This window comes from Engystomops pustulosus, chromosome 2, assembly GCF_040894005.1.
Source record: "Engystomops pustulosus chromosome 2, aEngPut4.maternal, whole genome shotgun sequence".
Taxonomy (NCBI): domain Eukaryota; kingdom Metazoa; phylum Chordata; class Amphibia; order Anura; family Leptodactylidae; genus Engystomops; species Engystomops pustulosus.
The window spans coordinates 169,684,458-169,708,070 of NC_092412.1; the positions used below are offsets into that span (position 1 = coordinate 169,684,458).

Genomic DNA, 23,613 nt, shown 5'->3' on the forward strand with positions numbered 1-23,613 from the left:
CAATTCAGTTTGGAAGTGCCCTATAAAGGCTTCTGTACTATAAGTAACACCATTTTATGAACCTAACATCTCAACCTATTCAAATCAGCATTTAAGAAGTCTGTTAACCCTTTAGTTATTTTTCCGGAAGCATATGAAAATGGAGTGGAAATTTTGAAATTTCAATTTTTGATTTCAATCTTTCCAATTTAGCCCTAAAATGGATACATTCAGAAGGAATTTGAGGTAAATATATATTCCTAATTTCTTGCCCTGCTTCTTCCGAGTACGGTAATACCAGACATGTGGATGTCAGCTGCTGTTTCCCCGCACAGCGATGTCCAGAACAGAGTTAGCGATACTGGGAATTTGGAAGGCCAATTTGGCTGCAAATATTTTGTGGTGCCACAGTGTAATTGAAGAGCCCCTGAAGTAAAAGTACAATAGAAAACCCCCCAAAATGTCACCATTTCGGAAACTAGACCCCTCAAAGAATTTATCGGTGGTTGTGGTGAGCATTTTAACCCCCAACACGCTGGTCAAAATTGAATGCAGAGTAAATGGTGCAGAGTAAAAATTGCGTTTTTATCTCAAAAATGTCATTTTTGTGCCTCATATACTGTGTCCAACCCATGCTACTTTAGACAAACACCCCAAAAATCATTCTGCGGGTTGTCCTGAGTACAGGAATACCACACATGTGCCAATAATTTACAGACTGGGCACACAGTAGGGATGAGAACGGAAGGAGTGAAATTTTGATTTTCCAGCTCCGTTTTCACACGTTTGGATTTGGAGTGCCATGTCATGTTGGCAGGGCCCGTGAGGTGCCAGTGCAATAGAAACCCCCAATAAATGACACCATTACGGAAACTAGACCCCTCAAAGAATTTATCGGTGGTTGTGGTGAGCATTTTAACCCCCGACACGCTGGTCAAAATTGAATGCAGAGTAAATGGTGCAGAGTAAAAATTGCGTTTTTATCTCAAAAATGTCATTTTAGTGCCTCATATACTGTGCCCAACCCATGCCACTTTAGACAAACACCCCAAAAATCATTCTGCGGGTTGTCCCAAATACAGCAATACCACACATGTGCCAATAATTTACAGGCTGGGCACACGGCAGGGGTCAGGAAGAAAGAAGCACAATTTAGGTTTTCAAGCTTCGTTTTCACTAGATTGGTAATGGGGGGTACCCCCGAGGTACCAGTACAATAGAAACCCCCAAGTAGTGAACCCATTTTGGAAAGGGCACCCCTCAAAGAATGTATGTAGGCTTGTATGAGCATTTTAACCCCCAACACGCTGGCCAAAATTGAATGCAAAGTAAAGGGTGCAGAGTAAAAATTGTGTTTTTATCTCAAAAATGTCATTTTAGTGCCTCGTGTACTGTGCCCAACCCATGCCACTTTAGACAAACACCCCAAAAATCATTCTGCGGGTTGTCCCAAATACAGCAATACCACACATGTGCCAATAATTTACAGGCTGGGCACACGGCAGGGGTCAGGAAGAAAGAAGCACAATTTAGGTTTTCAAGCTTCGTTTTCACTAGATTGGTAATGGGGGGTACCCCCGAGGTACCAGTACAATAGAAACCCCCAAGTAGTGAACCCATTTTGGAAAGGGCACCCCTCAAAGAATGTATGTAGGCTTGTATGAGCATTTTAACCCCTAAGGTGCTGGCTAAAATTTAATACAAAGTGAGTAGTGCAGAGAAACAATTGTATTGCAATTTATCAAATATGCCATTGAAGTGACAAAAGTATTTTGCCCAACTCATGCCACTGGGGAAAAACACATCAAAAATCATTCTGCGGGTTACCCCGGTTAGGGCAATACCCCATAGGATGCAATAATCTGTAGGATGGAGACACGACAGGGCTCAAAAGGGAATAACTTGTTGGAGCACAGACATTGTACTTTTTTTTTTTTTTCTTTTTGGCATCATGAAAGATTTGTAGATGCCAATAGGGGCCAGTACAGTAGAAACCCCTAAGAACTGACCCTATTTTGGAAACTACACCCCTCCATGAATTAATCTAGGGGTATAGTTAGCATTTTAACCCCACAGGTGGACCCCTGAAAAAGTGCATAATGGATAGTGCATAATAAAAAATATCCATTATGTCATTTTGTGCCCAGCTGCTGCCATGGGAGACAAACACCCTAAAAATCATGATGCATGTTTTCCCGGGTAAAGCATACGGGACAGTAATCTACAGGCTGGGCACATGGCAGGGCTTAGAAGGGAAGGTGCGGCATGCGGCATGATGTATAAGCTGTGCGTCAGGGTAACAACAGGGTACTCTAAAAATCCAGGGATGTATGATAAATTCGGAAGCAATCTTTCATACATAACCCTGGTTTTTCTGGGCATGTCTCACAGTGATGAATGGTGTCCTTCCGAATGCCATTTTTGGAGCACACCCTGCACCTCTTCTGTGTCCTTCCCTTGCTGGCTGTTTGGGGAACTACTCCTGGAAAGTGCTGCCCTGGTACAATACGTGATGGGGCCTCACTTCCAGATGTGCTAGCACTCCCCCCTTCCTGGTCTCCAAAAAGAAAGTACTTTATTACCACCTCTTGAAATTCCAGAAAAGTTCCCCTCTGGCCGACATATCGATGCAGCACATAAGCATTATACAATGCCATCTGCATCATGTGCACGGCCAGCTTCTTGTACCACACCCTCGACTTCCGCATGGCATTGTACGGCTGAAGCACCTGGTTAGACAAGTCCACCCCTCCCATGTATTTGTTATAATCTAAAATACAGTCTGGCTTGGGGGTTTCTGTACTGGCACCTCGTACTGGTACAGGGGTGGTGGTGTGCTCATGTATTGTGGTTAATACAAGGACTTCTCTCTTGTCCTTGTACTTAACACACAATACAGAGTCGCTGCATAGTGCCCTGCTTTCGTGCCTTTTAAGTTTTTGCCCAAGCAGCGACTTAGGGAGACCTCTCTGATTTCTGCGTACAGTGCCGCATGCCGCAGTATTTCTGGAAGTGAGGCACTTGAACAGGGTGGTGCTGGTGTAGAAATTGTCCAGGTAGAGGTGGTAGCCCTGGTCCAGCAGTGGGTGCACTAAATCCCACACTATCTTCCCTGTAACACCCAGGAAGGGGGGGCATTCTGGGGGCACTATAGTGGAGTCCTTCCCTTCATATATCCTGAACTTGTATGTGTACCCTGATGAACTTTCGCACAGCTTATACATCTTCACACCATACCTTGCCCTCTTATTGGGCAGGTACTGGCGGAAGTGAAGTCTCCCTTTGAATTGTACTAGGGACTCGTCTATGCTCACATGTTTGGCGGGGGTATATGCCTGGGCAAACTTGGCACTAAAATGATCTAATATGGGCCTGACCTTAAATAACCGATCATAACTGGGGTCACCTCTGGGTGGGCACTGTGTGTTGTCAGTGTAGTGCAAAAACTTATGGATGGCTTCAAAGCGCATCCTGCTCATTGCCATGCGGAACATGGGGGTGTGGTACAGTATGTCTGTGCTCCAGTAGTCCCTGATTGAAGGCTTCTTTACTATCCCCATAAGGAGTATTATGCCCCAATACTTGTGCATCTCTGCTGCAGTGACAGGGGTCCACCTGTAGGGTTGTGCATAAAAGGACGTGGGGTTTTGGGCAATATGTTGTGCAGCGTAGAGATTTGTCTGAAATATAATAATATTCAGCAGCGCCTCATCAAAAAAAAACTTAAAAAAGTCCACAGCTCTGAGCCCTGTCGTGTCAAAGTTAATTCCAGGATGGCCCAAAAAGTCAGGGACCTGAGGGGTATAATTATCTGGGGCTACCCATGTGGGGTCAGTAGAAGTCCCAGGCGCTTCTCCTGCAGAAGTCCCAGGCGCTTCTCCTGCAGAAGTCCCAGGCGCTTCTCCTGCAGAAGTCCCAGGCGCTTCTCCTGCAGAAGTCCCAGGCGCTTCTCCTGCAGAAGTCCCAGGCGCTTCTCCTGCAGAAGTCCCAGGCGCTTCTCCTGCAGAAGTCCCAGGCGCTTCTCCTGCAGAAGTCCCAGGCGCTTCTCCTGCAGAAGTCCCAGGCGCTTCTCCTGCAGAAGTCCCAGGCGCTTCTCCTGCAGAAGTCCCAGGCGCTTCTCCTGCAGAAGTCCCAGGCGCTTCTCCTGCAGAAGTCCCAGGCGCTTCTCCTGCAGAAGTCCCAGGCGCTTCTCCTGCAGAAGTCCCAGGCGCTTCTCCTGCAGAAGTCCCAGGCGCTTCTCCTGCAGAAGTCCCAGGCGCTTCTCCTGCAGAAGTCCCAGGCGCTTCTCCTGCAGAAGTCCCAGGCGCTTCTCCTGCAGAAGTCCCAGGCGCTTCTCCTGCAGAAGTCCCAGGCGCTTCTCCTGCAGAAGTCCCAGGCGCTTCTCCTGCAGAAGTCCCAGGCGCTTCTCCTGCAGAAGTCCCAGGCGCTTCTCCTGCAGAAGTCCCAGGCGCTTCTCCTGCAGAAGTCCCAGGCGCTTCTCCTGCAGAAGTCCCAGGCGCTTCTCCTGCAGAAGTCCCAGGCGCTTCTCCTGCAGAAGTCCCAGGCGCTTCTCCTGCAGAAGTCCCAGGCGCTTCTCCTGCAGAAGTCCCAGGCGCTTCTCCTGCAGAAGTCCCAGGCGCTTCTCCTGCAGAAGTCCCAGGCGCTTCTCCTGCAGAAGTCCCAGGCGCTTCTCCTGCAGAAGTCCCAGGCGCTTCTCCTGCAGAAGTCCCAGGCGCTTCTCCTGCAGAAGTCCCAGGCGCTTCTCCTGCAGAAGTCCCAGGCGCTTCTCCTGCAGAAGTCCCAGGCGCTTCTCCTGCAGAAGTCCCAGGCGCTTCTCCTGCAGAAGTCCCAGGCGCTTCTCCTGCAGAAGTCCCAGGCGCTTCTCCTGCAGAAGTCCCAGGCGCTTCTCCTGCAGAAGTCCCAGGCGCTTCTCCTGCAGAAGTCCCAGGCGCTTCTCCTGCAGAAGTCCCAGGCGCTTCTCCTGCAGAAGTCCCAGGCGCTTCTCCTGCAGAAGTCCCAGGCGCTTCTCCTGCAGAAGTCCCAGGCGCTTCTCCTGCAGAAGTCCCAGGCGCTTCTCCTGCAGAAGTCCCAGGCGCTTCTCCTGCAGAAGTCCCAGGCGCTTCTCCTGCAGAAGTCCCAGGCGCTTCTCCTGCAGAAGTCCCAGGCGCTTCTCCTGCAGAAGTCCCAGGCGCTTCTCCTGCAGAAGTCCCAGGCGCTTCTCCTGCAGAAGTCCCAGGCGCTTCTCCTGCAGAAGTCCCAGGCGCTTCTCCTGCAGAAGTCCCAGGCGCTTCTCCTGCAGAAGTCCCAGGCGCTTCTCCTGCAGAAGTCCCAGGCGCTTCTCCTGCAGAAGTCCCAGGCGCTTCTCCTGCAGAAGTCCCAGGCGCTTCTCCTGCAGAAGTCCCAGGCGCTTCTCCTGCAGAAGTCCCAGGCGCTTCTCCTGCAGAAGTCCCAGGCGCTTCTCCTGCAGAAGTCCCAGGCGCTTCTCCTGCAGAAGTCCCAGGCGCTTCTCCTGCAGAAGTCCCAGGCGCTTCTCCTGCAGAAGTCCCAGGCGCTTCTCCTGCAGAAGTCCCAGGCGCTTCTCCTGCAGAAGTCCCAGGCGCTTCTCCTGCAGAAGTCCCAGGCGCTTCTCCTGCAGAAGTCCCAGGCGCTTCTCCTGCAGAAGTCCCAGGCGCTTCTCCTGCAGAAGTCCCAGGCGCTTCTCCTGCAGAAGTCCCAGGCGCTTCTCCTGCAGAAGTCCCAGGCGCTTCTCCTGCAGAAGTCCCAGGCGCTTCTCCTGCAGAAGTCCCAGGCGCTTCTCCTGCAGAAGTCCCAGGCGCTTCTCCTGCAGAAGTCCCAGGCGCTTCTCCTGCAGAAGTCCCAGGCGCTTCTCCTGCAGAAGTCCCAGGCGCTTCTCCTGCAGAAGTCCCAGGCGCTTCTCCTGCAGAAGTCCCAGGCGCTTCTCCTGCAGAAGTCCCAGGCGCTTCTCCTGCAGAAGTCCCAGGCGCTTCTCCTGCAGAAGTCCCAGGCGCTTCTCCTGCAGAAGTCCCAGGCGCTTCTCCTGCAGAAGTCCCAGGCGCTTCTCCTGCAGAAGTCCCAGGCGCTTCTCCTGCAGAAGTCCCAGGCGCTTCTCCTGCAGAAGTCCCAGGCGCTTCTCCTGCAGAAGTCCCAGGCGCTTCTCCTGCAGAAGTCCCAGGCGCTTCTCCTGCAGAAGTCCCAGGCGCTTCTCCTGCAGAAGTCCCAGGCGCTTCTCCTGCAGAAGTCCCAGGCGCTTCTCCTGCAGAAGTCCCAGGCGCTTCTCCTGCAGAAGTCCCAGGCGCTTCTCCTGCAGAAGTCCCAGGCGCTTCTCCTGCAGAAGTCCCAGGCGCTTCTCCTGCAGAAGTCCCAGGCGCTTCTCCTGCAGAAGTCCCAGGCGCTTCTCCTGCAGAAGTCCCAGGCGCTTCTCCTGCAGAAGTCCCAGGCGCTTCTCCTGCAGAAGTCCCAGGCGCTTCTCCTGCAGAAGTCCCAGGCGCTTCTCCTGCAGAAGTCCCAGGCGCTTCTCCTGCAGAAGTCCCAGGCGCTTCTCCTGCAGAAGTCCCAGGCGCTTCTCCTGCAGAAGTCCCAGGCGCTTCTCCTGCAGAAGTCCCAGGCGCTTCTCCTGCAGAAGTCCCAGGCGCTTCTCCTGCAGAAGTCCCAGGCGCTTCTCCTGCAGAAGTCCCAGGCGCTTCTCCTGCAGAAGTCCCAGGCGCTTCTCCTGCAGAAGTCCCAGGCGCTTCTCCTGCAGAAGTCCCAGGCGCTTCTCCTGCAGAAGTCCCAGGCGCTTCTCCTGCAGAAGTCCCAGGCGCTTCTCCTGCAGAAGTCCCAGGCGCTTCTCCTGCAGAAGTCCCAGGCGCTTCTCCTGCAGAAGTCCCAGGCGCTTCTCCTGCAGAAGTCCCAGGCGCTTCTCCTGCAGAAGTCCCAGGCGCTTCTCCTGCAGAAGTCCCAGGCGCTTCTCCTGCAGAAGTCCCAGGCGCTTCTCCTGCAGAAGTCCCAGGCGCTTCTCCTGCAGAAGTCCCAGGCGCTTCTCCTGCAGAAGTCCCAGGCGCTTCTCCTGCAGAAGTCCCAGGCGCTTCTCCTGCAGAAGTCCCAGGCGCTTCTCCTGCAGAAGTCCCAGGCGCTTCTCCTGCAGAAGTCCCAGGCGCTTCTCCTGCAGAAGTCCCAGGCGCTTCTCCTGCAGAAGTCCCAGGCGCTTCTCCTGCAGAAGTCCCAGGCGCTTCTCCTGCAGAAGTCCCAGGCGCTTCTCCTGCAGAAGTCCCAGGCGCTTCTCCTGCAGAAGTCCCAGGCGCTTCTCCTGCAGAAGTCCCAGGCGCTTCTCCTGCAGAAGTCCCAGGCGCTTCTCCTGCAGAAGTCCCAGGCGCTTCTCCTGCAGAAGTCCCAGGCGCTTCTCCTGCAGAAGTCCCAGGCGCTTCTCCTGCAGAAGTCCCAGGCGCTTCTCCTGCAGAAGTCCCAGGCGCTTCTCCTGCAGAAGTCCCAGGCGCTTCTCCTGCAGAAGTCCCAGGCGCTTCTCCTGCAGAAGTCCCAGGCGCTTCTCCTGCAGAAGTCCCAGGCGCTTCTCCTGCAGAAGTCCCAGGCGCTTCTCCTGCAGAAGTCCCAGGCGCTTCTCCTGCAGAAGTCCCAGGCGCTTCTCCTGCAGAAGTCCCAGGCGCTTCTCCTGCAGAAGTCCCAGGCGCTTCTCCTGCAGAAGTCCCAGGCGCTTCTCCTGCAGAAGTCCCAGGCGCTTCTCCTGCAGAAGTCCCAGGCGCTTCTCCTGCAGAAGTCCCAGGCGCTTCTCCTGCAGAAGTCCCAGGCGCTTCTCCTGCAGAAGTCCCAGGCGCTTCTCCTGCAGAAGTCCCAGGCGCTTCTCCTGCAGAAGTCCCAGGCGCTTCTCCTGCAGAAGTCCCAGGCGCTTCTCCTGCAGAAGTCCCAGGCGCTTCTCCTGCAGAAGTCCCAGGCGCTTCTCCTGCAGAAGTCCCAGGCGCTTCTCCTGCAGAAGTCCCAGGCGCCTCTCCTGCAGAAGTCCCAGGCGCCTCTCCTGCAGAAGTCCCAGGCGCTTCTCCTGCAGAAGTCCCAGGCGCTTCTCCTGCAGAAGTCCCAGGCGCTTCTCCTGCAGAAGTCCCAGGCACTTCTCCTGCAGAAGTCCCAGGCACTTCTCCTGCAGAAGTCCCTGGAACCCTACGGCGCCTTCTTGGGGGTCCTTCCAGGTCACTGGAAGATGAGCAGGAGGATGATGATAGGTAAAAGGGACCATCATCCCCACTAGCTGACTCGGTGTCAGAGGCAAGCATGTTATATGCCTCCAACACGGTGTACGTCTTCTGAGACATTGCACACAAAAAAAAATAGAGAACAAGAAAAATTAGATAATGTGCACCAAACTACACGGACAAGCCGCACAGATGGCACACACAAAAAATAATGTGCACTAAACTACACGGACAAGCCGCACAGATAGCACACAAAAAAAAAAAAGATAATGCGCACCAAACTACACGGACAAGCCGCACAGATGGCACACACCAAAAATAATGCGCACTAAACTACACAGACAAGCCGCACAGATAGCACACAAAAAAATAATGCGCACTAAACTACACAGACAAGCCGCACAGATAGCACACAAAAAAAAAAAGATAATGCACACCAAACCACACGGACCAGCCGCACAGATGGCACACAAAAAATAATGCGCACTAAACTACACGGACAAGCCGCACAGATAGCACACAAAAAAAAAGATAATGCACACCAAACCACACGGACCAGCCGCACAGATGGCACACACAAAAAGTAGCTACGTATGGGTACACCTACGGCGCTCTGGAAAAAAATATTACCAGGCACCGAAAAAAACCCTATGTGCACCGCGCAAAAAGGCGCTACAAATGCACCTAGCTTGCCCTAAGACAAACTAACTACCGCTAAGATTGCTAAAGATTCTGTGCAGCGCTATTCACATGGCGCACTGAAAAGTGCGTCCAGTGCAGAACAACGCTAACACAGCGCACTGAAAAGTGCGTTTGGGTTCAGAAGGGACAGACAGGGAAAAACGGAAGACACGTGGGATCACACAAGGCGATCACACAGGGAACACACAGGAAAAAACAGATAGGGATGGGAATTTGTAGGGAACAATAGGGATCAGATAAAGATCAGAACACTATTTATAGTGTAAAAGTGTATTTTGGTGCACACAGTAACGCTCTCTCCTCTCTCCAGCGATACCAAACCAAAATGGTGCCGCTGGAGGAAGAGGAAGGGGCTAAAACCACGTTTTTTAGCCCAAAATCGCTGTAATTGGCCAGTCAGGTTTGACTGGCCAATCACGGCGATCGGCGGGCGGGACCGATTTGATTGGTCGGGTGACGGAGACAGGAACTCCTCCTGCCTCTGTCACCCAAGTCTCGTCCCGATGTCACCACGTCGCGAGACGTGGTGACAATTCTAAAATCCTATGCGCTCGCGCCGTAGCTGTACTGCGCTGAGCGCTAATCGTCGGAAGCTGCGCAGTACAGCTACGGCGCGGAGCGCTAAGGGGTTAAAAGACAGAGGGGTAAGAGGCCTGGGATTGGAAGAAAGAAGACCCCTTAGCAACTGTCATATCCCAAACTCTAAGGATCACTTTTATTAGTGGAGAATAGTGTGATCTGCCTGGTCAAGCAGAGGTATCCATAGCAGAGCAAGCCTGCTTCCATATCTGCACATATAGCTTGTCAGCCCCATGGTGAATAGCATTCTTTGCACATATAAGCACTGCAGCCCTATGAAAAAGTTGCAAACACCCCATTTGCCTTAGATCTGGATATGGAAGACCAGGACAAACAAGGCCGGGATAATTCCCAGAAAAACCCAGTAGTCATGGAGCAGAGCAGTCTCAGGAAAGAATCAGGCAGAGCAAGTGGCAGGGCTTGAAAAAAATGTATAAGATTATTATTTAGGACATTCATCCTGCCCATCCAAGAGAAACCATGCCTATAGATCTCCATCAATGGTAGTTAACAAAGGAACACAGTTTAGGTCAAAGGTCCTAGATCTAGAGGAAGTGGGGTGGATCTAATTTGGCCTAAAACATTTCTAGAATCTTTCCTTGTTTGATCATGGAAACTTTTAAAACCCGAATTGTTCACACTCGTTGCAAATACCGTAACTCCCTAATAATCGGTCTTCCACTTAACTCTCTCCTCTACAATCTATTTGTAATGCTGCAGACATAATGGTTTATCAATCCCGATGCTACACAAACACCACTACTCTGTGACAATGCACTGGCTGACCATCACCTTCTGTGTTCAATTAAAATTAATTACCCTCATCTACAAAGCTCTCCACAGTGTTGTACCTGCCTACCCTTCTACTCTCCTAGTCCAGCACCCAGCCTGTGTTCTTCCATCTTCCAGTGACCCAAGATTACCTTCTTGACTTTTCTGCAATTCTTTACTGGTTTCTGCAAATTGATGCACCCTGGTTTCAGTGCATATCAATAGCCGCTGGTGACTGGTTCATTCAGCATTATTTATATATTTAAATATTTCATACCCTAAATAATGGCTGTACTATTTTAAAATTCACCTAATGTGTCACCCTACATCCTCATAGATTTTAATGGCGCTATATAAAGATGTGATTTGTTTATATTACTAGTAAAATAAAAATACAATAATTTCAACTCACATTCATTCCACACTTAAATGGTTTGCATTTCTTCTTCTTCTTTCGATTTTTATCTTTTAGACTGTCTTCTGCAGAATTGGCCCAACATTCCACACAACTGTCGCCATCTTCATCCTCCTTATCACAGATGACGCAATGATACTCCCCTGCACAAGAAAGTCAATTTTTTCAGTTTTAGTGTTGTGGTTGTCTTACAGGACTAAAATCAAGCATTACTATTTCTAAATTAATACCTGCTTCATCATGGTTGCAAATGCCTTCTGTGCAGGCCACATCAGATCCTTCTCGAGAGCCAGACTCACTACCCTCCATACTAGATGAATAGCCACAATCACTGCCATTACAACGAGCAGTTAAGCCTGAAATTCAATGAGTGGTTTGTGATGACAATTTTACCAATTGATGCAATTTATCTTGTATTAATACCAAATTACGGTAAAACTTCAATAATTTCATTGTAAACCAGTAAGGCTACATTCACACGACATGTGCCCCAGCATGGCTCCGCTCACCCCAACCCCTATTCATGGCATTGCGCACATGCGCCCATTGCCGTTTATGGGGGATGCCGACCGTATATATGTTCCCCATACGGCCGTGTGAATATAGCCCAAGTCTTAAAAATAGGCAAACCAACTTTTTTTAGCACTTGGAAAAAGCAATACTTTTCTTAGTACCCTCAAAATAAGTTTTGCTTTTCACAAATTAGATCACTAGTTTGAAAGAAACTGTGCATGAAGGCTACTAATTTAGATCAGTACAAGGCACACAGTGAAGATAGAAGAGTAGAGTATGTAGACCATGTGATGAATGACTGTTCCAATGTTATTAGTGCCTTTACTAATTATAGCCATGTAGTCAACAATATATAAATTGATCAAGATCATCCATTTTATATTTTTAAACCAAGGTCAACCCCTTAATGATTGCCACAAGGCTATGTAAAACCTCATTGTTAAAATTGTTATATTTAAATCTGTTCCAAAGATAACATTATTTAATCCCTTGAAGGAAAGATTCAAAAGTACCGCGGTGTACGGCAAGGGAAGTATGAAGAGGTTTCATGGGCTGAGCCCTCTCCATATAGGTGTTTGCTGCATATTGTAGCAAAGACCTATCGTTAACACTCTACATGCCAGCAGCAAAGCTTCCGATAGCATGCAACAGCTGTAAAAGATCATGCTGCGCTGCAGAATAGCAGTAAAAGGGTACAGTCAGACGGCCATCTGGGAGGGGGGGTGTATATGCAGCTGTATAGAAGTTCCCATAGATGGCAATGGCAGCCCGTGGTACACATAGAAAAGAGAGCATGCTCAATCTCGCCCAGTGTGTGCGGCACTTTTCTCTATAGAGGAGTAGAAGTTGAAATCTACCCCCTATTCCTAAATAAGATAAACATAAAAAAAAAAAATCATAAACGTGTTTGGTATCGCCAATTTCCAATCTATCAATACATAAAAATGGTTATTCCCAGTTATGGAAAATACAGTAAATCTATTTTATGTGCCTTACTATTGGTACCCAAATCATTATTAATTAGATGCAAGCATCTAACATCACTAATAATTGACTAATATGCTTTTAAGTGTGACAGTCTGTAGTGGTAAACAGGTAAAAAAGACATTGTGTTAAAACCAGCATCACTAAACTGGAGCAAACACACATTAGGTGACAGTAATCAAGCTGTCTTGGTGCAAATTACGCCAAAACTCTTATTCAATAAAAGTGCATTGTGCCACATTTATAATGGGCTTTACACCGTTTTTAGGCTCTTTCCCGAGTAGTCTAAAAAGGGGAGTGAGCTTACACTGCAAAGAAAATAAATTTTTTTTAAAAAAAGAAACTAATTAATAGATGGTGCAAAGCCCTAATCCGTACAGGCTGTCACCTACTTAAGGACAACCGACTTAAGGATGACCCCTAGTTAAAGACGGACCTCTCTGCCCACTGTGACCTCTGGAGAATCTCTCTGGATGCTTTACTTTAGTCTCAGGCTGCAATAATCAGCTGTAAGGTGTCGGGATCAAGAATTATCAATAAAACTTCATAACAATTACAGCAAAAAAGTGTAAAACTAAAATTGTCACTGGGGCAAAAATCATTTTTTGTCTGGATCCACAATTCTAAAATATAAAGTTTCGACTTGCATACAAATGCAACTTAAGAACAAACCCATGGAACCTGCCTGTAGTCTTAAACTAGTACTAAAAACTTATGCATGTTTACAATTGTTGAATTCTTGATTGGTGAGCAAGTATTGATATGGGCTGTATTGTGCTGTGCTGGAAATCTCATACAAGTTTTTGTCCTGTGCTTAATTGAAAAATGGAAAAACCCCTTTAATATCAAGACGTGGTAAGTGATTTTTATAGTCAGAAATCCCTTATAACAGAATGATGATCTTATGACAATAGGTTACTACTACCACCACAGCTTAGCACAACTGAGCATAACTTAAAAGAAGTTCTCTGGAAATTGTAAATTATAAATAGCAAAAGCAATGTACCTTTTTTTACGTTCGGAGATCCCAACAAGCCACTGTGATTTGGACATGTGCATGATGAATTTTCATTTGCTATTGCAACTTCCACAAAGCCACTGTTATCTTCCGAACCACTGCAGGAATTACAAGTCATCTCCATGTACCCTGAAGGGCCCTAGAGAGGGACAAAAAAAAAAAAAAAACTTGTAGAAAATTCGTAGAAAATAAGTAATTAACCCCTTGACGCCTACTTAACGTAAATATACATGATATTTTATTGTGACAGATTGCAGAAAGCACGTTAACACGAGAGTTTCCCCTTTAATAGGATATATGGATGTTTCACAGAGACGAAGTTATCCACCCTTAAATGTGTGCTAAAAAGGTGGATCTTTATGTACAGCTTTAAATTGCCGATAGCCACTCTTTCCGACATGTGACGTAGCAGCATGGCATGTGTCGGATGCTCACATATTGCAGCAAACACTTACCGGTTGAACCCGCTATCGGTGCTAGCGGATGTTAAACCGTCCATCGCCGCTGGCAGCGGCTTCAAAAGGATGGTGGTGCATGGGTGGGCGATGCCATCTTGGTAAAGATTTCCGCTCCCTGTGCCCTCTGAGCACCCAAGGCTTTCTGGCTTTAACCCCTACGCGCACCAGGACATTATAGTACGTCCCTGCGAGTAGATGTGTTATAGTGCTATAACGTCCTGCTTCTGGCACCGGCTCACGATCGGAGCTGGCACCAGAAGCACCCGCGATTGGAGTCCGCTCCGATCGTGGGTGTTAACCCCTTACACATCGCGGTCAGGCATGATCCCAGCGTGCAAGGGTCTTCCCCCCCAATGGATCGGATCCCCCCATGTCACTTACCAGGGGATCCGATCCACTTCTGGGCAGCCACGAGGTCTGCTGAGTGCCTGAGGGCTGCCCAATGTTTGCAGCAGTCAGACCCCTTCCGGGTCTGACTGTAAACTGTCTGTGCACGCGTCTGCATGCTCAGACAGTTTACAAAGCTCTACAATTAATTAGTATTGAAGAGCAGTGTATTGGATTTGAACCAGCGATCAGGGCTGGTTCAAGTATGTATAAATTAAAAAAGTTAACACAAAAGTTTACACAAAAACATTTACGCATTAGAATAAATAAAAAATAAATACATAAAAATACATAAAATATAAATGTCACTACCATAAAAACACTTAAAGTAGAACACCAAAAAAAACTCCATATATTTGGTATTGCCGTGTCCGTAACAATCTGTATAATAAAACAGAATTGTTACTGGACCCGCACGGTAAACGCCGAAGGAAGAAAACTTTTTTATTAATACCCTATAAAAAATGCTCTATAAAGGGATTTAAAAAATGTTATGCACTCTAAAAAAAATAAAAATAAAAAAAAGTTATGCATATGAAAGACGGTGATGCTAAAATTAAAGAGAACCTACCACTTCGATTCTACCTATAAAAGGTAGAAGGGGTTGTAGGTGGATGGATGGGACGTGAGGATAGCCCTTTTTTGGGCTAATTCTCACGTCCCGGGTGTCTTTTAGAAAACTTTATTACAAGTATATGCTAATTTTTTTATGCGACTACTGGGGCATGGAGTAGCCGGACAAGAGGCTACTAGTCGCGGCTACTCCACGCCCCAGTAGCCTCTTTACTCCGCCTACCAGGTAATCTTCGGCGCGCAGCTCCTGGTAGCTGAGTCCCCCGGCTCCTGCGCATGCGCAGTAGTTCCGGGCCCGGAGCCGCGGCCGCACAGCCGAAGGCCCGGGACGAGGGCGCGCAGCTTCAAAGAGCTGCGCGCCGAAGATTACCTCGTAGGCGGAGTAAAGAGGCTACTGGGGCGTGGAGTAGCCGCGACTAGTAGCCGTTTGTCCGGCTACTCCACGCCCCAGTAGCCGCATAAAAAAATTTGCATATACATGTAATAAAGTTTTCTAAAAGACACCCGGGACATGAGGATTAGCCCCAAAAAAGGCTATCCTCACGTCTCATCCATCCACCTACCACCCCTTCTACCTTTATAGGTAGAATCGGAGTGGTAGGTGCCCTTTAACAACATTTTTGCCAGATTATTTTTTATTCAGTAAAAAAAATGGGAAAAAAACCCAAAATCTATATAAAAGGTATTTTCGTAGTCCTGGCGACCCATAGAATAAAAATAATAAAAACCACAAAAAAAAAAAAAATCTTACTAAAAATTTATGATTTTAATTTACTCCACCAACAAGAGTCAATAAAATCTCAAAAATTAGTTATAGATGCCCCAAAATTACCTAACAGAAAAGTACATCTCATGTGGCAAAAGAAATAAGCCCGTATAGGTTCACATTAAAAAAATAAATCATAGTCTGTACAATTTGAAAATGCAAATCTGCTCTGGATGGCGCCTCCTTTCATTCTATGCCCAGCCGTGCGCCCATACAGCAGGATACCCCCACATATAGGGTATCTGTGTACTCGGGAATAATTGGGTATCAAACTTTATGGAGCCTTTTTTCATTTAATCCATTGCAAATGTTTAATTTTCCACCCAAAATGCGTTTAATGTGAAAAAATATTACAATTTGTAGACTGAACCTCCATTTTGTTTTAACCCCTATTAAACACTTAAAGGGTTAACAAACTTCTTAAAAGTGGTTCTTCGTACATTGAGGGGTGTAGTTTCCATAATGGACTCTATTATTTAGGCCTCTCACAGTCCATTAGAAGTTGAGTAGGCCCATCTAAATACGGTTTTTTGCGATTTTCCAAAATATTTTAAAAATGGTACCTAAATTCTGAGCCTTATAAAATTCTAGTAAAATATGTGGAATCTTAAAAAACCATGCCAAGATAAAGCTGACATTTTGGAACGTTATGAATTTATTTGGGTGCTGTGACTAACTGCATCAAGAGTAGAGAATTTAGAAAATTTGAAAATAAAGAATTTTTCGATATTTTTGCCAAATTTCGTTTTTTTCATAACTAAACAAAAAATATCATCCAAATTTTTAAACTAATTTGAAGTGTGCCACGAGAAAGTATTCTCAAAATCCCCTGGATATCTTATAGCACTCCAAAGCTATAAGCACTTATAGTGACAAAGGGCAGATTTGAAAAATGGGACATACATACTAAAGGCCAAATAGTCCCGTAGGGGTTAACCTATTCATTACAATGTGTGAGGAAAATCCCCATATACTGTAGTATGGAAGTAAATGGTAGGATCAATCAGACAAGCTAGGGTTAAAAATAATTATATTAAAAAAACCTTAAAATTCAAATCACCCCCCTTTCCCAAGAAGTCATAAATATAAATAAACAGTAAAAAACAAACAAGTTAGGCCTTACTGCATCCCAAAATGCTCGATCTATCAAAATATAATGTTTTTTCATGGCGTTTGACCCCCATAACGGAAAATACAGACGAAAATGCCACTGTTTTGCCAATTTGGAAATATAAAAAAATTCTATAAAAAGTGATCAAATGACCCAAAGAATGAAGAAGACATGTCATTAACCCCTTAAGGACGCCGCCTGTTTGCAGGTTAAGGCTCGCAACTTTTTTTTGAAATTTGACCAGTGTCTCTTCCTGTGGTAATAACTTTTGAACGCTGTTACTTATCAAAGCGATTCTGAGATTGTTTTTTCCCCACATGTTGTACTTCATTTTAGTGGTAAATTTTGGCTGATAAGTTTTGCGTTTATTTACAAAAAAAAGAAAAAAAATGATGAATTTTTAGAAAAATTTGCCATTTTCGAAATTCTAAATCACCGCGTTTTCAGGCAGATAGATTTACCACCTAAATAACTTGCAGAATAACATTTCCCATTTGTCTACTTTACATTTTCATAATTTTTGAAATGTTTGGATAATTTATTTTGACGTCACGCGGCCTACAAATCGAATAGCGATTTTCCGTATTTTCGGAATTGACTATTTTGGGGATAAATACTGTTTGAAATCAAATTTTACATATTTAGCAACAAAACCCCCTACATAACCAACCCATTTTCAAATCTGCACCCCTCAAACTATCAGAAACAGCTTTTACAAAGATTGTTAACCCCTTGAGATCTTCATAGTAATTGAATCAAAATGGCGGTGAAATTTAGAAATTTCAAATTTATCAAATTTTGTCGGTTATACGTTCATTTAGCCCTAAAATTTACACATTTCCAAAAGATAAAAAGAGAAAACTCACCATAAAATTTGTTCTACAATTTCTCCTGAATGCAGCGACCCCCCACACGTGGCCGTTACTTGTGTTATGGGGGCACAGCGAGGCGCAGAAGGGAAGGAGCACCCTGCAGCTGCCAGGATTTTAGTTTTCTGGTTGCCCCCTTTTGAAGGCTATAAAATTTTCGCTATTCTGTTATTTGGGCCATGTGACGGCATTTTTTTTGCGGGACGAGATGCTTTTTCCAGTGTTACCATTTTGGGGATGGTATCACCTATTGTTGAAAATTTTGGAACTTTTTTTGAGGTCATGAGTAGAAAAGCATCAATTCTGTACTGGATTTTTTACTTTTTTTTTTCCGTGTTCACCGTATATCCTAATAATCCTGTTATCTTTATTCTATGGGTCGATACGATTACGGGGATACCAGACATTAATATTTTTTCTTATGTTTTACTAAATTTGCCAAATAAAACCCTAATGTGGGGAAAAATCTATCATTTTTGCATCGCCGTCTTCCAAGTGGCATAACATTGTTACGTTTTTGGCTACAGAGCTGGTTGATGGCTTGTTTTTTGCGGGACATGTTGTTCTTTGCAACAATATCATTCTGGAGTACATATGTTTTGTTGATCACTTTTTATTGCATTTTTAGTGGGATAGAATAGGTAAAAATCATAATTTTTGGCGGGTTTTTGACGTTTTTTTTTTTACGGCGTTCATCATATGGGTTCAATAGTTATTTAGTTTTATTCTATGGATTGTTACGGACGCGGTGATACTATATATGTGGGGTTTGTGTTATGATTTAGACTTTTTTGAGCGTTATATGTCTCTTTATATGTTTTCTGGCTTATGGGCATTTTTAGTGATTTATAAAGTAATTTTTTATTGAAAAACCTTTTTTTTACATTTTTTTACTTGATCCACCATGGGATATGAACAAGCAATCATCTGATTGCTTGTTCTTGATAATACTCTGCAATACTAATGTATTGCAGGGTATTATCAGTGCCAGCCTATGCAGATGCATAGGCTGACACTTTGCCTTTAAGATGACGTCACAGACGCCATCTTAAAGGTAAACCCTCCAAGGCTTCTCTGGGGTCCCGATCGGACCCCAGAGGAGCCAAAACAGCGATCGGCCCCCCCGAAAACGGTGCGGGGGGGGGCGATCGTGGGGTAAAGACCCCCAGAAGACATGTTAAATGCCGCGGTCGCGTTGACCGCGGCATTTAACGGGTTAAACACCCGCGATCGGAGCCCACTCCGACCGCGGGTGTTAGCCGGGGATGTCAGCGGTAGATTACCGCTGAAATCCCGCGGCTAGCGATGCCGGTTCGGCTGCTATACAGCGCTGAACCGGCATCGTCTCTGCGCCGTAGCTGTACTGCGCTGAGCGCTAATCGCGGGACTCAGCGCAGTACAGCTACGGCGCAGAGCGCTAAGGTGTTAAGGGTGCACAATGAAAGTCGTAAAATCCAATATGATACCGTCAATATGAAGAAAATAAAACCTTAGACAGTAGTCTACATGGAAAAATAAAAAAAAGTTATAGATTTTTGAAGGTGGGGAGTAAAAAATGGAAACTCAAAAATAAAAAAGGGCCTCAGCATTAACCACACACATATACACACACACACACATATACACACACACACACACATATACACACACACACACACACACACACACATATACACACACACACACACACACACACACACACACACACACACACACACACACACACACACACATATACACACACACACATATATACACATATATACACACACACACATATACACACACACATATATATACACACACACACATAACAAAGTTTGGAAAAAGTTACTAGTTGGAAAAAACACACTAATTGAAAAAAAAATTACAAAAAGCTTATCATTTCACATTTGTACTCAATTACTTGCCAATTTTAAATTATTGAAACTATCATATCACGATCAGGTCTAACAAGTCTTGAAAAAAAAAAAAAAACACATTAAAAACGTGTTATGATATGTAAAGCTTTTCTAGAGATATGGTCAATTAAGTGCATAGCAGAACGTCAAAAATTGACCAAGACATTCTGGCCCCAATAACCGTTGGGCCTCAAGGGGTTAAGGCAAAATGCATTAATTTATGCCCAAAATGTCTGGTGTACGTAATGGTTGACAGTACTTCTGTGTTAGCAACCTCTTCTGTGATTGCATGCATGCCTTTTGCAATGATAAAAAAAAAACTTGTACAACTTGGAGCTGACTGCTAGGTATGATCTAAACCATGAACACAGTTTGTTCCAAGACCATTTTAAAAAATCTATTTTAATAGGTTCTGTAAAACTATACAAGTGGAAAAGAGTGGCAGGACTAAACCATAAAAACCCAACAACCCATCTAGAGAATTTGGCACTGTGTAGTGTATTTTTATTTTTTTTTAAACTGGTGTACCGGTCTCAGGGGATGGTAAAATTCTAAAATCATTCATTCATTCTTGGCTTGTTCGCTATAAAAGTTCAAGATCTAATATTGCTGTAGGTCGATCTATTCATTTATACATTTCTCCTGTAATATAATATGTTTAGACAGTTACATTTATTACTGAATAATTACTAAATCTTTAGGAATCTATTATTTGTAAACTATAGAAACAAAAAATGTATGCAATGTGGTTAGACATCCCATGGTTTACATATTAAATCATATTATTTAGAATTACAGGCAGTTCCCAAGTAACCTACAAGATGGGTTCTTTAGGTTTATACCGTACATACTTTTCTATAAGCGGAGTTTAGCACCAAAAATGTGATGAATACACTCAACTTGGCATATACAAAGAACAAAAAAAAAAAAAAACCAACAAGCTTACATACTTACCTTCCAATACTTCCCATGGCCTCCTCCCTTCTCCTCATCGATCGTAACAGAGTGGGCAGAGACAGGTCCATGCTCTGTCCACACACAGACTAAGATGACATAAGGGAGAAAAAAAAAAAAAAAAAAAAAAATACTGACTGCAGACAGATATCACACATTTGCATTTCTTGCGTACATGCAACAGACCACACCCATTTGAATGTGTGTGTAGACCGAGGAAAAAATATGATGTACCGTATATTCCGGCATATCAGACAACCTGGTGTATAAGACGACCCCCCCCCCTACTTTCCTGGAAAATATAGAGTTTAAGATATATTCGCCGTATAAGACTACCCCTTTTCCAACGCATACAAAACACTGGTAAAAATTAAAAAAAAAACAGATTTGAATTTAACATGGTCCTTTTTTAATTTAAATTCTTATGACATGCAGGTATATAGCAGGAAAACTGTCGCTCATAAACATAAGGCATACAACAACATTACCATCGTCCATTTTACTGTACATATTACCATACCGTACCTTAAATTTTTATTTTATTAAATATTCCATGCCATGTACTCAGGAGCGGGAAAAAAATTCCAAATGCAATGAAAATGGTGATAAAACGCATTTGCGCCATTTTCTTTTGGGCTTGGATATTACGTCTTTCACTGAGCGCCCCAAATGACATGTCTACTTTATTCTTTGGGTCGGTACGATTAAGGGGATACCAAATTTGTATAGGTTTTATAATGTTTTCATACATTTACAAAAATGAAAACCTCCTGTACAAAAATAATTTTTTTGATTTTGCCAACTTCTGGCGCTAATAACTTTTTTATACTTTGGTGTACGGAGCTGTGGGTGGTGTCATTTTTTGCTAAATTTGATAATATTTTCAATTATATCATTTTTAGGACTGTACGACCTTTTGATCACTTTTTATAGATTTTTTTATATTTTTCAAAAAATGGCAAAAAAGTGCCATTTTTCGACTTTGGGCGCTATTTTCCGTTACGGGGTTAAACTCTGAAACATTGAAAAACCGTTATCATATTTTGATAGATCGGGCATTTTCGGACGCGTCAATACCTGATATGTTTATGATTTTTACTGTTTATTTATATTTATGTCAGTTCTAGGGAAAGGGGGGTGATTTGAAATTTTAGGGGTTTTTTATTATAATTTTTTTTTTTTTTACTTTTTTTTATTTATACTATTTTTCAGACTCCCTAGGGTACTTTAACCCTAGGTTGTCTGATCGATCCTATCATATACTGCCATACCATTATTATTCATACATTCATTACAATGTGCACAAGACCCGAGGCTACCATGGAGACGGATCGCTTTTGCTATCCCAATTTCTTACTACATAGCATTGAACAAGCTCTATGTATTGGCCGCGGCAGTACAGTGCAGCGCCAAAAAGAGTTAGAGAACCTGTCATTAGAAATTGGCTGGTATATTTTAAGTATATTTTTCTGGATGATGGCACCACACTCTGTCATGATAGAAACATGATCTGGAAGGTGTTTAGGTAGTTTATTAGGTCAATTTCTGATTACAAGGTTCCCGTTAACCACAGATGCTGAGTATTAGAAGACCCAGTTAGAGTTAGAGTGTCCTAGTTAGAGTGGAACACTTGGGGGGGAAAAAATTAAATAGAAATGGGGGGAAAAAAAACGCACACAAAATATTTACATACATATTAATATTTGTAAAAAATTATATTGCTTGCTAAATTCCCCTTTACCCAAGACTATACAATTTATATTTCAAAATAACAAATACACAATGGAGAATATATTCATTAGACTTCCAAGTGTTAATCTAGTCAACTAATGAAAATATTTGGATTTTTTTTTCCTAATATACAATCATTGTAATGATAGTTGTGAAAGAAAAGCAACTATATCATAGAATACGCAGAATACGCACTTTCAATGATAAACAATAGTGACAAAGAATGCTGACAAAGGCATTATTTAAATCAGCATAAGCTAAAATTGCTAAAATTGACATTCCTGGTGACAGGTTCTCTTTATGGACTTTATAGACCTAGGAACCTTCATGCAATTTCAATTTAAATTGTAAACTTTTATTTAAAAAAAAAAAAAGCATAAAAATTGACTTTTATTCTAAATGTTATAGATGAAAATGTATAGAGCTCAGTTTCTTGTTATGTTGTCTTGTTATGTTCACGCGAATAAATAAAAAAAATAATAAAATCAAAACTGAAGAAACCAAAAATACATGTTTTTGTAAGCAGACAACATGGCTGTTGCATTTGTAATTTGTTCCCACCCATGCAGTTTTTCATTTTTGCTTTTCCATTTTTTGCTCCCCTTTAAAAATCATTTTTATTTTTCTTTGTAGAGAGCTTTGCAAGGGCTTGTTTAACAAATTGTTACAACTTATTTTTTACTATTATTTTACACCACTTAGCGTCCTTTAATCCCAAATTAGAGTGTTATGCACAGATAGGGATATAAAAATAACAAGTCAAAGTGAGCAGATATACACTAACCGGCCACTTTATTAGGTACACCATGCTAGTAACGGGTTGGACCCCCTTTTGCCTTCAGAACTGCCTCAATTCTTCGTGGCATAGATTCAACAAGGTGCTGGAAGCATTCCTCAGACATTTTGGTCCATATTGACATGATGGCATCACACAGTTGCCGCAGATTTGTCAGCTGCACATCCATGATGTGAATCTCCCGTTCCACCACATCCCAAAGATGCTCTATTGGATTGAGATCTGGTGACTGTGGAGGCCATTTGAGTACAGTGAACTCATTGTCATGTTCAAGAAACCAGTCTGAGATGATTCCAGCTTTATGACATGGCGCATTATCCTGCTGAAAGTAGCCATCAGATGTTGGGTACATTGTGGTCATAAAGGGATGGACATGGTCAGCAACAATACTCAGGTAGGCTGTGGCGTTGCATCGATGCTCAATTGGTACCAAGGGGCCCAAAGAGTGCCAAGAAAATATTCCCCACACCATGACACCACCAGCCTGAACCGTTGATACAAGGCACGATGGATCCATGCTTTCATGTTGTTGACGCCAAATTCTGACCCTACCATCCGAATGTCGCAGCAGAAATCGAGACTCATCAGACCAGGCAATGTTTTTCCAATCTTCTACTGTCCAATTTCCATGAGCTTGTGCAAACTGTAGCCTCAGTTTCCTGTTCTTAGCTGAAAGGAGTGGCACCCGGTGTGGTCTTCTGCTGCTGTAGCTCATCTGCCTCAAAGTTCGACGTACTGTGCGTTCAGAGATGCTCTTCTGCCTACCTTGGTTGTAACGGGAGGCGATTTGAGTCACTGTTGCCTTTCTATCAGCTCGAACTAGTCTGCCCATTCTCCTCTGACCTCTGGCATCAACAAGGCATTTCCGCCCACAGAACTGCCGCTCACTGGATGTTTTTTCTTTTTCGGACCATTCTCTGTAAACCCTAGAGATGGTTGTGCGTGAAAAT

At 44.3% G+C, this 23,613-nt stretch overlaps 1 protein-coding gene across 4 annotated transcripts in view; it reads right to left on the reverse strand.

Moving 5' to 3' along the window:
• Positions 1–23,613, reverse strand: part of GGNBP2 (gametogenetin binding protein 2) — a 91,549-nt gene that overhangs the window by 17,360 nt on the left and 50,576 nt on the right. For 3 of the 4 annotated variants that reach the window (XM_072137249.1, XM_072137248.1, XM_072137247.1), the window contains exons 9-11: positions 13,106–13,256; positions 10,833–10,958; positions 10,600–10,745 (exon numbers count right to left, since the gene is read on the reverse strand). In XM_072137249.1, coding sequence (XP_071993350.1) covers positions 10,600–10,745; positions 10,833–10,958; positions 13,106–13,256 — 423 coding nt within the window. The remainder of the gene's footprint in view (positions 1–10,599; positions 10,746–10,832; positions 10,959–13,105; positions 13,257–23,613) is intronic. The other variant, XM_072137250.1, reaches the window with a different exon arrangement.